General features: G+C 51.1%; 1 protein-coding gene across 49 annotated transcripts in view; it reads left to right on the top strand.

Moving 5' to 3' along the window:
• Positions 1-16,246, top strand: part of RANBP3 (RAN binding protein 3) — a 63,669-nt gene that overhangs the window by 5,795 nt on the left and 41,628 nt on the right. For 22 of the 49 annotated variants that reach the window (XM_005587678.4, XM_005587677.3, XM_074025526.1 and 19 more), the window contains one exon: positions 14,679-14,734. The exons of 8 other annotated variants lie outside the window; for them this stretch is intronic. In XM_005587678.4, the coding sequence (XP_005587735.3) occupies positions 14,679-14,734 (56 nt within the window). Of the gene's footprint in view, positions 1-14,678; positions 14,746-15,271; positions 15,442-16,246 lie in introns of all 49 variants that reach the window. 19 more of the 49 variants (XM_074025529.1, XM_074025527.1, XM_065536107.2 and 16 more) reach the window with 3 other exon arrangements.

The raw sequence follows: 16,246 nt of genomic DNA, 5'->3' as shown, positions 1-16,246 counted from the left end.
TTGGTAGTCTTGGCACTTAGAGCTGCCACACAGCACTAGCTGTGGATCTCAGCCCCGGATGGGCTTCACGCTTGTTTAAGGAGGTTGTCAGGGAAAATCAAAACTGCTGCCTGGGCTGCACCATTGGAGATAGTTCCAGTAGTTCTAGGGTGTCTGTGGTTTTAAAGAGCTCCACAGATGTTTAACAATGTGAAGCCAGAGTTGAAAACCACAGGCAGGGCCGGGCGCGGTGGCTCACGCCTGTAATCCCAGCACTTTGGGAGGCCGAGGCGGGCGGATCACAAGGTCAGGAGATCGAGACCACGGTGAAACCCCGTCTCTACTAAAAATACAAAAAATTAGCCGGGCGCGGTTGTGGGCGCCTGTAGTCCCAGCTACTTGGGAGGCTGAGGCAGGAGAATGGCGTGAACCCGGAAGGCGGAGCTTGCAGTGAGCCGAGATCGCGCCACTGCACTCCAGCCTGGGCTGGGCGACAGAGCGAGACTCCGTCTCAAAAAAAAAAAAAAAAAAAAAAAAAAAAAAAGAAAACCACAGGCAGAAGTTGCAAACTTGCTTGAAGGGCAAGCAGACATATTTCGTTTGGCCCATTTAGGTTTTTGTTTGTAATTAGGAGCCAACACTTAAAATTCTGAGATTTCAGAGGGGGAGAAAATCATATTTCTGATTTCTCAGAAAACAGCAACCACCCTTGGCCTGCGTTCTTACACAGCGGTGATTTGTCAGCGCTAAGACACAGCTGCGCCTGTGGATAGATTAGATTGGATACTGTGGTCCCCGCCATGTTGCTTGGGGCCTGGCCCACTTCCTTCTATTCCTGTGCCTGTGACCTTGGTTGGTATTTGGGTTTCAACCCTGTTATACAGACTCCTAGACTCTGCATCCTCTTCACTTAGAGTGCTCGTTAGCTAGAACCTTAGCATAAAGCACCTCATGGTCTGTAATTAATTCAGGATTTAGTGTCCTTGGAATGCTAGAACTCGGAGAGCACATGGCAGTGGTTCTCAGAGATGGTCTGGGGCCCTGCAGCCCCCAAGATCTTTTCAAGGGGACTGCAAGTTCAAAACTATTTCATAACGACACAAAGACATTATCTGTCCTTTTTTTCCACTCTCATTCACTTGAAAATGGACAGTGGAGTTTTTTTCCAGAGGTTATTGGATGTGTGATATAGCAACAGATGAACTGCAGAAGCCGATAAGAGAATTCAGGCTAGGCACAGTGGCACACACCTGCCGTCCCAGCTACTCGGAAGGCTGAGGCAGGAGGATCTCTTGAGCCCAGGAGTTCAAAGCCAGCCTGGGCAACATAACAAGGTCCCCTTCTTTAATAAAAAAGAGAGAGAGAGAGAATTCAGCTATCTTCTATTAAGCCAGACGTTAAAGAGATTTGTCAAAATGTAAAATAATGCCACTTTTCTCACTGATTTTTAAAAAATATTTATTTTTCATAAAAATGTATTATTTAGCTAAACCTTTCTGGAATTTATTATAATCTTAAATATTTTGAAATTATCTTAGGTTTGATTTCTAATATGGCATCAATAGTAGTTACATCCCACATTTCCAAAAGCTCTTGGAGATGTTCGGTCATTGACAAGCGTGGAAAGGGATCCCAAGACCAGGAAATTTCAGAACCACTGCCATGTGCTACCAGAGCCACAGTGCACAGTATGGGTTTCTCCGCTGCCTCGCCAACATCGGGAGAATTCTAACCCGGGGCTGACCAGCAGGTTCCTGTTGGCAACTTGTGGCATGGTTGGAAGCACCTGGATTGGCTGTCGTTGGTTTGTGTCTTGCCTTCTGCCCTAGAACCATGGGCAAGTTGTCTGACCTTAGCTCCTGCATCTGTAAAATGGGAACGATGATACGCAAGTCTGAGGATTGTGGTATGAGAGAGAATATACTTCTGGTAGTTGACCTGCTGGAATGTGGAGGTACATGTCAGTTACTGCCAGCTGTGATTCTCCTAATTGGATGCCTGCGTAGAGAGAAAGCACCCTGTGAGTTAGTTATACCAGGGTTTTTCCACCTCAGTATTCTTTACATTGAGGCTGGTGGTGGCCATCTTGTGCATTGGAGGATGTTGGGCAGCCCCTCTAGTCTCTACTCATGTGATGCGATAGCACCCAATCATCCCACCCATCCGCTCCCAGTCATGAGAAGATAAAAGGTCTCCAGACACTGGTCCAGTGTCCCCTTAGTGGCAGAATTGCCCCCACTTGAGAACATTGGGTTATAGGATTTCACTGACACCCAAGAGACTTTGTGCTCCATAGTTATCTAACCTACTGAGGTCCTAGCAGCCTGTACACATTTAAAGCCACAGTCTGAGTGGGGAGGGAGAGAGGAGATGAATCCCAGAAGCTGGGGTGAGGGGTCACCCTGGTTTGTGCCATCTAATCTATTGGGGATTTATTTTGGTGTATAATGTGAGTTAGAGATACAGCTCAATTTTTTTGCCCAAGATTAATGCAAGGTGTCTTACCCTCAGCTCAGTTGACATTTGGGCCTGGGTCATTTGGTGGCAGGGCACTGTTCTGAGCCTCCTAGGATGTTGGTCAGCATCTTTGGTCTCCATCCACTAGATATCTGTAACAGTTTCCTCCCCACCCCCACAAACATGACAACTACGATGTCTCCAGACTTTGACCAGTGTCCCCAGGGAGATGAAGTTATTCCTGGGTGAGAACCACTGGTCCACAGGATCAAGGGAACCTACCCAGGAATAAATTAATTGCCAGCTAGAGTTTAACGCCCCTCCTCCCAACCTTCTTTTTCCATTCTGGCCTTTTGGCGGCTAAGTAGGCCTCAGTGGACATCGTATCCTTCTTGAGGAAGGACAGTCTTTTCCTTGACCTTTAACACTGCCTCTGGTCCAGGGTGAGGACCTGACAGGATGTCAGGGCTGGAAAGAACCTTCAGGGATGCCCTGAGTCCTGGCTGCACCATTTCACAGGGGCTGAAGCCCGAGGACATGGAAGCAGGTAGGGCTGGCTAGGGCCAGGGCGCCTGTCACCAGCCGTGGAGTCTAGGAATTCATGCTTGTCCTTCCTGGTGAGTCAGTAAACTCGAGGTAATGGGCACTCGTTCTTCCCTGAAAACTGAGTGGCGTAGGGCACTGCGTTTCACTGTCGCTGTTTATGGTGTTCAAAGAAAGGGAGGAAATTCTAGAGACAGTAGTAGTTACTCCATACACATGTTTAGAAGGCAGGCCTTGCCTTTTGCAGTAAGTTTAAAATGCCTTTGCTAAATTAAACTCCCCCAGGTTTGCCACAGAGAATTTTGGGAACTTGTTTACCCAGAATTAATTCCCGCGTTGCATCTGTGAGAGCAGAGCGTGAGTGGAAAACGGTCCTTGAGAACTTGCCTTTCTCTGGGGGAGAGGGTGAGAAAACAGGCGGTTACCCTCTGCTTGGAGGAGAGAGGATGTTTTGCAGCATTCATGGTGATGGCCACTGGGTCCTGAGAGTTCAGGGCCTGGGCCCCAGCCTTTACACTGGATAAATCCAGATTCCTCAGCATGGCCAGCAAGGGCCTCCAGGCTCTTCCTTTCCTTAGAACCTTTGACTTGGGGTCTGCTCTGCCTGGGATCTCTTGCCTTCACCTGGCTCATACCTGCTCACCCTTCATGTGTGAGCTTCAGCGAGGCCTTCCCCATTCACTCACTCTCTTCCACCCTCCTGCGGTATTTTCTGTGCAGCACCCAGCTCCAGAATTACCCAGTTATCTCTGCACACAGCGGGTACTTGTTTGTTTTCTCTTTCCCAGTAGAGAGCTGCGGCCTTGTCTGCCATTTCTTTCCTGTTTCCAGTGCCAAGCTCGGCACTTAGCACAAGTCTCCGCTTGGTAGATCCTGCTGGTGAGAGCAAGGCTTGGCCGCTCGGCTCAGCCTGCCTTCAGATCCCATCCATTTCCTGTGACCTTAGAAGGGCTCAGGCATACTGAGCACCTGAGCGTTTGCCTTGAGTGTCCCAGGTGTCCAGGCAGCTCTTGGATCCAACCATTCCACCCCTTAAAAGGGGTCAGACTCTGACGCATTTGTCATTGCCGGGCGCTGGCAGCTGTCCTTGAATCCAAGGCCCATGCTTTAAGGTAGCATCGATGTGTTTGCAATCTTCTAAGCATAATAATGCTACCAGTGCCAGTGGGGAATCATCCTGTGTGCCAGCCACTTCCCCAAACACGGCGTGTGCATCATTTCATTTCATCCTTGCCGAAGCTGCCTGGGATGAAATAACAGCCCTTATATGCAAATGAAGACATTGTGCCCGAGGTACATTGTCTGGTCTGGGATCCCAACCACAAGTGTCCAGGGCAGGTTTGAACGCACACAAAGACTGGAGCCCGCGCTCTCCAGTATCATCAGTTTTGCTCTGCTGCCTCAGCATAAATTCTGTAGTTCTTGGCTTTGCTTCTGGTAAGCTTCTGTGTAGAGAGGGGATTTCTGTTGTCTCTACTGGAACTTTCCCCGAGTCTTCAGCCACTTGCGTTGCCTCAGCTGTGTTGGTGTCACACCACCTAGTGGCGGAGTGGCAGAACAGAAAAGTGCCGTCAAAGCTGGATCCTCCATCTCTCCATACAGTTTTTTTTTTTTTTTTTTTGGAGACAGAGTCTCACTCTGTCACCCAGGCTGGAGGGCCGTGGTGGTCTCGGCTCACTGCAACCTCCACCTCCCGGGTTCAAGTGATGCTTGGGTCTCAGCCTCCCGAGTAGCTGGGATTACATATCCCACCAGGCCCAGCTAATTTTTGTAAATTGGTAGAGACAGGATTTCACCATGTTTCCCAGACTGGTCTCAAACTGTTTTCCTCAAGTGATCCACATGCCTCAGCCTTCCAACATGCTGGGATTACAGGCATGAGCCACTGTGCCCAGCCATCCATACAGTTGTAGGCAGAGTTGCTGACTTTGTATAACTTTATGGAGTTTCTGTTCAGAAGTACAAGTTCTGCCCCCAGGGGCTTACTGTCTGGGTGGGGCAGGAGTGGAGGCTTAGAAGGGTTTGGCTGCAGGGCTGATAAAGGTAGAAATAAAGAAGGCAGAATGTGGCTTGGCCCTCATGGGGTGGAGTGGGATATGAGGAGGATGTCTTGGGGATGTGGCTATGATAAATGAGACTAGATATGTAAAGTACCTACCTGGAGTCCAGTAAAGGCCTTTTAACAAATGCCTGTTGCCCCTGCAATGCTTGTTGAAAGTGTAAGTATCTGGTGGTGAGATTAGAGTGGTGGAGATTGGCTTGGAGTTTGGTAGTTGAAGGTAATGCCAAGAAGATGAGCATTCCAAAAAGAAGTACATAAAATGTAAGATATCATCAGCTCCAAAAAGTGTGTCCCCATAATCTCCATGAGACCAGTTGAAAGTTACAGAAATATATTGGAGTATTGAGAAAAGAATTGAGTCATCCAGGGTCCCACCACCTTCCACTAGCTGGGCTGGAGAACCCTGAGCATGTTATACACAGATCCACAGAGGCGTCACCCAGCAACTGCATGTTTGAGATCAGCTCCATTCCTCACCAGAGCAGTAGTCGGAGGACAGAGCTGACACGTCAGTGACAGATTTACCTTTGTGCTGTGGCACAGAACTGTTTATAATAATTTCTGAAAAATATAAATGACTTGAAGGGTTGTGATCGTGTCACCAGATTACAGGAGCTTCCACATTTTAATAGACTGTTATTTGTGTTGGCGAGATGCTTTCCATATTTTTTTCACAGGTAAGAAGATTAAGACATATCAGCCCAGGATTAAAGCTAATTTTATACAAGTACCTTGCTGACAGTTTGGTCAGGAGTTCTAAGTCGCTTTCTAGATGAGGGCAGTTTCTTGGCAGGTGTTGGAGTCATCAGTCAGGAGGGGAATAAACAGAAAAAGCAAAGATATTCCATATTCTCTCCTATATGTGTTTTCCCAGGCCTATGTAGTTTCTTCTATTTAGTTTTAGTGGGAGATCCTCCACGACAGGCTGGAGGCAGCCATGGGCCGGTGGGGAGGCAAAGCTTACTGCAAGGCAGGGCTGCCCTTGCTTCTTTGTAAATTATTCTCTGTAGCAGTGAGGAAAGAAAGTTTATATGGAAGAGGAGAGAGGCGGAGGCGAGGGTGTGCATGTTGTCAGCTTAGATTCTGAATACATTACGCAAAGCATTCCCGGGTGGAACATTTGACAGACGAAGACAGAATGCAGCTTGTGTCGCCATTGAGTGTGTGCCTTGGAATGTGTCTTTGATATTGTCTCGACAGCCTTAAAGGAGGGATCAGCCATGGGGTAATCACACACTGTGTTGGCCAAGGCAGGTGGTCACCTGACCTGCGGGAAACCTTGCACTGACCCCGGAACTCATAACTAGCCCCCTAGTTTGGTTCGTGCTCCTCCATAGGTGCTTATCCAGAATAGCTACTTTATTCCTGCTGTTGTTTCTCAAAAGGAATGAGTGTGTTTGTCGTAGCTCTGAGGCCTGCCTGTGCAGAAAAGGTGAGAGGAAGCAAACTGGAGTTCCAGGTGACTCTTCCATTTTGCACATGTAGTACTTGGCCAGCAGCGGAGCGGTGTGTGGCGCTTAGGAGCGTGGGCCCAGGCTTCAGAGTCGGCCCACCCGGCCAGAAGACCCGGGCCCCCTCGGACAGGTCATTTAACCTGATTATCCGTTTCCTTTCCTGTGAAAGGATGTTGGTGTAAACCATCTCCTAAGGTGGTTGTGAAGATTTGGTGACATGATGCAAATAAAACCTAACACATAAAAAATTGCTCGAAGAACGCTGGCCACATACATGAAACCATCCCGCGTCTGGGAGACTCCCTTTGTGGATGCCTTTGCTGTGCATCACATGGCAGAAGCTAGGAGAAGTCTAAGAGGTAGAACAGGATTCTACAACCCTTGTTCACCTGGAGGGTTGGGAAACTCACTTTTCTACCCTGGGCCACCGCTGGGGTCCAGGCCAGCTCCTTGCTTTCTGCTTTTCTTGCTGGTAGTAGGCTGCAGAGACCTCACCCCCCTTTCCTTAAATCTGGGAAGCCCCCGCCACCCACCCTGTCCCAAGGGGCTCTACAGCTCCCTCTCCCCTCCTCGCTGCCTCTGAAGTAGACACAGAATTCATTTTGTCATCAAGGTTTTGCCACCAGTCAGTCTCTTGGCAGAAAATAATACAGATACAACCTTTGAGTCCTGGTCCCTGGAGGCTGCTTGTAGATGTGCTACCAGGAGGCCTGCTGTTTAACTCTGACGTGTGGGCTGTTGAAAACCGCCCTCCTCCTTTCGTCTTCCTTTTTGAAGAGGCGGTATCTGGGCCCTTTCCCTAGACAAAGATGCTATCCACCAAATTACGGAGGTGACTTCAGGGTTCAGGGTGAGGGTTTTATGGACTTCGCACACACACCCCCAAGCCATCTGGGTCCTAGGTCAGTCATTCCTGCTTTAGAGGAAGAGCCCACCTCCTCAGAGACCTACTGCTCCCTGCAAGGAGAACAGTTCCTCTAGGGTCAGGAGGAAGACTGTGTCCCTCCAGGGGAAGAGACCACCTTCCACCAGGACCCCCACCTTCATTGCAGCAATCTTTGGCCCTTTCCTCAAAAAAGCTATCGTAGGAACTGCTTCAATTTGATTGGAGTTTCCCTCTTAGGAGCTTCTGCACTGACCCATACAGGTGTAAATGTGCAGACCTCAGACCCCAGGGAAGGGTGGAGGTGCCCCCTGCACACCCCACCCCTCCACCACCTCCACTTGGCTCCTCTTGCCCCAGGCTGGCCTGTTTTCCAGTCTGTCCCCAAGGCATGTCCCAGGCACTAGCACAGTACCAGGCCCACTGCATGTGCCACGCTGACCTGGTTCCTCCAGCACTCCTCACTCTGCTGCCGTGTGCTTCCCTGTTCCTGTTCACGTGGCCAAATGCTGCTTGTCCTTCTGTCCAAACAGCCCCTCTCCCAGCAGCCTTCCCTGATTCACTCCCTTCCACAGCCTCGCAGGGTTGGAAGCCCCAGCTCTATGTTCCCAGGGCCTCCTGTGCCTCCCCTGTGTCATATGTTCAGATAAGGTGTGATGGGCGCTCCAGATAGGGACATGTCTCCCTGTATCACTGCCATGTCTCCAGAGGCCGACGCAGTGCTTGGTGCACAGTGGGTGCCGGGATGTGTGGAATTGCTGAGCGAATATTAGGATTGAATCTTTTCATCCTCTGTGCACCTGGCGGAGTGGTTCCCAGGCTCAACTGGGTGAGCACCCTGACAGCCATAGCCACATGAGGATGACTGGGTAGAGGTTGGGGAGCCGGGCCGAGCAGGTCTGAGGGGTTCCCAACATCTGGTAGAAGTTGGGAAGGAGAGCAGAGATGGGCAAGCTTCCTGTGCTGCGACTGGCTTGCTTCTTAGCCTGTCTGTGCTCATCGCTGGGGCTGCAAAGACCAGGACCAGAACATCGGCCCCATCCTGGGGAATTCCAGCTGGTCCCGTTTAGCATCTGAGTCTCACAGGTGGGTTGAGGGTAGCAGGGGACGGGAGGGAGAGCCAGCACTGTGGGCCTGGATGCCAGCAGGGGCTCACTCCATTCAGTTTCTGGCCAGGCCATCTCCCCTTGCTGTTTTCCTGGGGGACCAGGGGCAGCAGGGAACTCTCCTTGGCCCGGGTCTGTGGTCGTCACAGGATCACAGTTGTTGGGCTCGGGCTGGGTGCTGTCTGGGCATGTGAGCTGAGGAGGGTAGAGGATGCTGGATGGGAGAAGGTTTTGAATTCAGCAGTAGCCATGTGGGACTTGGTGCACAGTGCCCCGGAAAGCCATGGTGAGGCCAGAGAGGAAGTATGTGGTGGGCCAGAGCACCCCACACGTTGTTTGAGGTGACTTGTGTCCAAGGAGGAGAGGCTCAGGATCTCCCCCATTTCACACACCAGTGTTGTCCACAGTGGCCATGAAATGTCATTCTCAGGCCTCATCATGGATGTCCCTGGAAATGGGGGAACTCCCTGGTCACATAACTTTGGGAAGCATCTGGTCAAATGAGTTTCTTTCCTTTCTTTCTCTATGTTTTTGGGACAAGGTCTCACTCTGTCACCTAGCCTGGAGTGCAGTGGCACGATCATGGCTCACTGCAGCCTGTAACTCCTGGGCTCAAGCAGTCCTCCCACCTCGGCCTCCCAAGTAGCTGGGACTACAGGAGTGCGCCACCATGCCTGGCTACTTGTTTGTTTTTTGTAGAAATAGGGTCTCATTATGTTGCCCAGACAGGTCTCCAACTCCTGGGTTCAAGTGATCCTCCCTCGTCAGCCTCCCAAGTGCTGGGATTACAAACGTGAGCCACTGTGCCTTGTATTGGTTTTCTGATCTCTTAATATACTGATGTGTGAAGTCAATCTCCAGACAGACTGCTTTTTTACAAACTAGATTTCAACAGGGAGCATGTTACAGGACCAAAAACAACAACAACAAAAAACCCAACCTCTTGGTTGACAGATTCTGGGTCAAATCGTCTGCATTTGATTCTATTTTAATGTTTTAGGTCTTCATGGTGGGTCTCTAGAATAATCTCCAGTGGTGATTTTCCCTTGACCTGTGAAAGAAAAGCTGGGCTAGGAATTGAAGCAGGTTGTAGAAGCCTCGCTACTGCTGGCCGCCTGTCCATTCCCCAAACTTGAGTTGGAGGTGGCTGAACACATGCTGCTTCCTCACTGATATAGCCAGAATCAGCCTGGTGATAGGGAATGGCTGCAAACAGCAACCCATGCCTCTGGTGGTCGGGGGGAGTGGGGCGGTCCTGCCTGGAATGGGGCTTGTGTGTGTTGTCTGTTTGTGTTAGCCATGCTGATTTGCAGTTGATCAACCTTTGGTCTGAGTAGAAATGCAGCGTGAGTAACTGACGCTCTGTGCTTTGGGTGGAGATGTGACTGAAGCTCATTTCTACATGTTAGTTAGTGCAGTGGCTGGGTCGGTCATTAATGCCAGACCTGCCATCAGCAGGGGTTACGATGGACCGAGATGGGCCAAGGTCATCTCCTGTTGCTGTATACTCTTGATTCTGTTCCTCTGGAGAACCTGACCATGCCTCCCTGGGTTCTTAGTCCTTGCAGCATGTGGCATTTCATTCACTCCCTAACTGCCAGTTGAGCGCCTGTTATGTGTGAGGCTCTGTGTTTGGCACTGAGAATACAGAGGTGAACGGAACAGATGAGGCCCCACTTTCTAGAACTTACATCTAGGGGTAGATGCTGTTACCACACATCCCTCTGGGAGTGCCAGGGCTTTGCAGTGCCTGGTCACCAAGTGCAAACACGCCCCTCCCTTTCAGTCAGATGTTTTCCCCTGAAGCGTCTGCCTTCAGCTTCCCATTCTCCACTCTTCCTGTGGCACCCTGCACAGAATGAGGGCTTAGTAAATATTTGTGAGTGCATAGCAGCTGGTGTTGTGTAGACGAACGACAGATAGAGGGCCTAGTTCAAACACTCATTGCAGGGTGTTGATGCGGCGTGTGCTGGGTGATAGGCTGTTTCAGCTACTGTGGCCGTGGTCTCTGCCATGCCCCGTGGCAGGGATACAAGGCCTGCTTGGGAGGGAGTGCAGCAGGGCGGGCATGTCTCTCACAGTGGGAGCTTCCTGAATGAGATGGTGTCCGTGCAGGAGTAAGCACTGGCCATGGAAAACAAGGTGAACTACGGGCTCTCGGTAGCGGGACTAAACCAAGCAGAAGTCCAGAAGCGCACCCTGAGTGTGGGTCGTGCAGGGACAGCGGGCTTTTCAGTGCCGCCACAGTGGGAGGTGGAGGGTTAGTGGCCGGGCGTGGCCTCTGTCTCAAGGTGCTCAGCCTCTACTCTGTGGGAGACACTGCAGTTTTGTTTTGTTTTTCTTTTTCTTTTTTCTTTTTCTTTTTTTTTTTTTTTGAGATGGAGTTTCGCTCTTGTTGCCCAGGCTGAAGTGCAGTGGCGTGATCTCGGCTCACTGCAACCTCTGCCTCCCAGGTTCAAGCGATTCTCCTGCCTCAGCCTCCCAAGTACCTGGACTTACAGGTGTGCACCACCACGCCCAGCTCATTTTTCGTATTTTTAGTAGAGATGGGGTTTCTCCGTGTTGGTCAGGCTGGTCTCGAGCTCCCGACCTCAGGTGATCCGCCCATCTCGGCCTCCCAAAGTGCTGGGATTACAGGCATGAGCCACCGTGCCCAGCTGACACTGCAGTTTTTTGTTTGTTTGTTTGTTTTGTTTTGTTTTTTTGAGGAGTCTCGCTCTGCCGCCCAGGCTGGAGTGCAGTGGCACAACCTCCGCTCACTGCAAGCTCCGCCTCCCGGGTACATGCCATTCTCCTGCCTCAGCCTCCCGAGTAGCTGCGGCTACAGGCGCCCGCCACCACTCCCAGCTAATTTTTTGTATTTTTAGTAGAGACAGGGTTTCACCGTGTTAGCCAGGATGGTCTCGATCTCCTGACCTTGTGATCCACCCGTCTCGGCCTCCCAAAGTGCTGGGATTACAGGTGTGAGACACCGTGCCAGGCCGACATTGCAGTTTTAAGTGTGCATTTCATGACAGTGCTTCTGGCTGTTCTGTGGAGGCCACATCTAAGGGAGTGAGAGTAGAGGCAGAGAAGGAAAGGAGGGCTGAATGGTGGCAGGAGTGGGTACAGGAACAGGAGATGGGAGGCAATTGCGGAGGATCTGATTGGATGTCACCCTGGCTTTCTGTTCTCCGGGTGGCTCCTGTCAGAGCTGGACCCTCACGTCCCCTTCCATAGCCTCCCTCTGTCTCCAGCTGGGTCACATGTCCAGGCACAGGGCAGGGTCGTTGCTCCATCAGAGGGGCCCTCTCCTGGCCCATGCCCCCCAGCCCTGCTATGTGTCCAGAAGGCTCCAGGCAGGACCTTGGCACCACAGCCAGCCCAGGCCTCCCATAGTTACTCAAGTAGCTGCAGTCCCCTCCGCGTACCTGCAGATCCACTGACACGGTTCTCATCACCAGCACACACTTCTCTCCGTCCAAATGGTTCTCTCTCTTCTGGCCCTTCCTTACTAGCCTGGCACTGAGTGTCTTCGCCTCACATTTTCTCTAATGTCCCCCTTCCCTCCCCTTCATGAAGTGTTTGTTGAATCCATACAGTGTGCCAAGTACTGTTCTCAGACCATTGGGTACCCAGGGGAACAAAGCAGTCTCCGATCTCATGGAGTTTATATCTTAATGGGTGAGACAGACCATAAACCCATCAATATGGAGTGGATCAGGCAGTGACACTTGTTATGAAGAGAAAGAAAGCATCTTAGCGTCACTTTGAGGCCTGTCCAAGGTCTCTTCCACAGATGCTGGCCTGCAGCATGTGTGTAATTAAGTCTGCAGTGACTGGACCACGCCTCTCTCAGACTGGAGTCTGTTAGTGACAGGGGGCAGAGATCGAGCTCAAACTGGCTTAAGCAAAAATTAGCACTGATTGGCTTCACTGAAAAGTCTGGGGACAGAGTTAGCTTTGGGCCAAGCTTGACTCAGGGCTGAACACAGGCCAGATTTAGTCCTCCCGCTCCTTCTGTGACTCTGCTACCCTCTGGTTGGCTCTGGTCCAAGGCCCGTCTCGGTGACATGGGATTGGCATGGCAGCCTCAGGGTCATTCACTAGCAGCTCAGCAGCCCCAGGATCTCCAGCGAAAGACTCGGCCTTGTTCATGTGCTGCGTGTTTGCCGACGCATGCGGGACTCTCCTTGTCAGGCCTGGAGCTAGGACTGAGCTTTGCGCCATCTGAACTCGGGACGGGGGGACAAGGGGTGGGTAGCTCCCTAAAGAAAATGGGGTTGGCGAGTGCCAAACTGGCTCAAACCCTGGCTCCTTCCTGTGCATCTTGTGACCTGACAGCTGGCAGGGATGCAAATGCAGAGGTTGGGGCTGGGCTTGTGGGGTACAGACGCGGCACCGGAAGGCCTCTAGGATCCTGGTAGCAGACACGGTGTGGATATGCTGCTGCTCTGTCCCAGAGTCCTCCAGCATTCCTTTGACATCATTTATTGCCTGGCATAGGCGCATTAATTCACGTTTGTCAAGTGGCACCTGTGCGTTGTTTTGGCAAGAAGTCTGCTTAGGGAAACCTGGAAGTCTGGTTGGAGACCCCTCTGACCCCCACCTGCTCCCTTGTAGCCCCTGGGTCTCGTGCATGCCAGTCACCCCAGTGTTTGCCTTGGCTGTACACAGTGAATTGGACCCCAGCGTGCCGAGGCTTCAGGGAGGATGATGGGGGAAATGTCACCATCAGTGGGCTGCCTGGCTGTGGACTGTTGCCCCAAGGTTAAGACCAGAGTCTGTCCTGCTTCTGCAGGAGTGGGATGGTGTCTGTTTGGTCATCTTGGTGCTGTCCCTTTCTCTCCACCTCAGTCACTACCACCTGGTCTCCCCATGGCCACCCTCACTCTCTCTTCCCCAAACTGTTCGCTTTCAAGCTAAACCAACGCCAGGCATCCCCTTGCATTTTATGACATTTCCCCAGCAAGTCAGCATGCCCACCGCCTGCCCCCACCCCCATTTCCCCACAAGCTGTGCCTTCAAGATGCTGCTGCTCTCCCTTCCAGCTCTTCTTGAGACCCCAGCATAGCCCCCTCTTCTCGTGGACCTCACCTGGACTCCAGAGCAGACCAGGTCAATGCCCAGGCAGAGTGCCTTCGTCATGATCACAGGCAGTGCATGCTTCCTGGCTAATGTCTGGCTCCCCACAATGGGGGGCCCTGCGAAAGCAAGGCTCTGCCCAAATCCTGCTCACTGCGGAGGCACCAGTGTGCGGCCCGCAGCAAGCACTCATCAGAGTCATAGCTGCTCTTGCTTGGCCTCCACGCTGGGCCCTCAGCGCTCTGAATGGTGAAAGAGGCCCTGGGAGCACCCCCAGGGTTCATCAAAGTACATGCAGGCCCAACACCATGAGGCAGGTGTGGTCTGCGCCTCCTCGTGGGGTCGAGGCAGTCCTCATCTGTGCTTCCCATGCAGGCAGCAGGGCCTCCTGGGCTGTCACCCACTCCAGGGCTGAGTGGCACAGGGCTGTGGATCTGGCTGCCCCTGGGTAGGAGACAGATGGTGTTGCATGGGCATTACAGGCTGCCTTGCTCTTGTCTCATTAAGGGACAGAACACCCCAGAGTGTTTCTTCCTTCAACAGCCGCTGTGCAAGATGAACTCTCAGACCTCTGGCAACTCCAGACATCCTTTCCTCCCTACCAGCACTCACTTAGAGGTCCAGGTTGAGCGTTGAGATTGTTCTACCAGAACTGTCTCTGCAAAGAGCACAAGCAATGTGGTCCTTTTTGGTTGCCCTCTGGCCTGTAAACTTTAGAAAGCTAAATTAGTCTCTAACATTTGCAACTCAGGAGATGCCGCATAAAAAGCCAGTGTCTGTGCGCCACATTCCTGCAAGGCCATGGTTGATGGCGCCAAATAGCGCTGCCACACTCTCCACTGCTCTCCCACTCCCATTTACACGCCCAGTCTCAATGAGTCTGGAAAGCTCCTTACTGACAATAAATGCATACAGCAGAGGGCACACGTCACATTCTGGGTGTGTTTCACAAACCCAGCGCACCTGTGCATCCAAGCGTCCAAGTCAAGGTGCTGTTCTAAGCGATTTGATGTTCTCTGGAGTTACTAGTTTTATTTATATGTATGTTTAACATATTACAAACAAATGTAGCTTTGTTTACTGTATGCATATAGTGTTGGGGGGAAAAAAACTAATTTTTCTTTTTGCAGAAAAGCCTGCCATTGCTCCGCCCGTCTTTGTGTTTCAGAAGGATAAAGGACAAAAGGTAAGGGGCTGGTACGTTCTCTCTTCACTTCGTTACTCTAATTTGTTCTCTCTTCACTGAGAGTCTCTTTTCCAGGTCGCGTTGCCAAGGCTACTTCTGCCCACAGACGGGGAGACCTAAACAGAGGCCTTTACACCTTCACGTTGAGCTTGGAGGGAAAAGGCCTGGTGGCTTTAGGTTACTGTGGAGAGAGGTTAGGATGGGTCTGTTGTGGAAAGGGCTCAGAGAGTTTATTGAAACAGTGTTAGAAAGCTTCTTCCTAATTCCTGATGATTTGTTTGAAAAATGCCACTGTACCTTAGGAAAACTAATAGCAGAGGGACAGTAGGGGGCAAAGGGAGGAAGGAAGGTGGGGAGGAAGTCAGGGAGGCAGGGAAAGGAGGAGAGCAATGGTGGTTACGGGGGAAACAAGACCTTTAATACTGGATTCATTGGCCCTAACCAACTTGGCATACGTGCATTTACAGTAATTATTCATTTGTTTGCATTATATATTTATACCCTGTGTCCATGAGGCTGCTTCTCCCTTGGATTCAGGGTGTCTGGGTCGCAGTGTGGTTGGAAGTACCTCGCCTGATTCATGGCGATGAGCTGGCAGCCTGTGGAAGGTCTGATTGGCGCGGCAGCAGGGTTCTGTGATAAGACAACGATGGATGCTGTTTACCTTGAAGCCATCGGCTTCTCTCACTGACAGATCAGTGTGGAAGGTCAGAGTTGCGTCAGAAGTTAGTCGGTGGTGCTGTGTGGCAGTGACTCCTCAGCTTGCATGGGGACCCCCACTGTTTATCCAGAAATAATGTGTGGTCCCTCTGCACTGATGCCCAGTGGTGGCACTCCCCACCTCACACCCATTGCAACATGTTAGAGGGAGCAAGTGCTGTGCTGTTTCGGTGTGTTTTGAGGATGTCTGCATCTTGTTGGTGATAACAGCATTTGAGAATCTCATCAACTCCATTCTCCTGTGGCTTCTGTCCCCTCACAGGTGACCAGCTCCCAGGCTGGAAGCCGCTCTCATGATCTGGGACTCACAGCTGCTGGTCTTCGGTCCTGTCCCGAAGCCAGCGTTTATCTTGATGTGGCCCAGTTTTCCTGAGCAATATTCAAGTGCTCTGTGGGGGTCGCGTGTGTGTGTTTGGGGGGATTGGGGAGGAGGGGAAAATGATTGTCCTAAACCTCCCCCAACACACCCCTCCCAGGATACCTGTGTGTTAGCCGGGACTTATCTACTAATTTGTGAAACTTTCCCATTGTTACTTTTTTTGCTGAAGAAGAAATCCAGAAACATATGAAAACTTTCTTCTAGTTTTGTTTTGATTCTCCAGGTATTTCCAAGATAAATCTACCTCTGCTATCTCCTCTCCCTTGGGCCCTGACAAGTACAGCTTAATGACGTGATTTTGTGATTTGTCTTTTGGAGGTTCCTTCAGTATGAAAGGACTGGTGCATTTCTCTAGTTTTAGAGAATAGTAAAGGCTCAGGACTTTACTATTGTTGGAACTCTGTTGGAAATGT

Source organism: Macaca fascicularis, chromosome 19 (assembly GCF_037993035.2).
Source record: "Macaca fascicularis isolate 582-1 chromosome 19, T2T-MFA8v1.1".
Lineage (NCBI taxonomy): Eukaryota > Metazoa > Chordata > Mammalia > Primates > Cercopithecidae > Macaca > Macaca fascicularis.
This window is presented reverse-complemented; position numbering and strand designations above follow the sequence as displayed.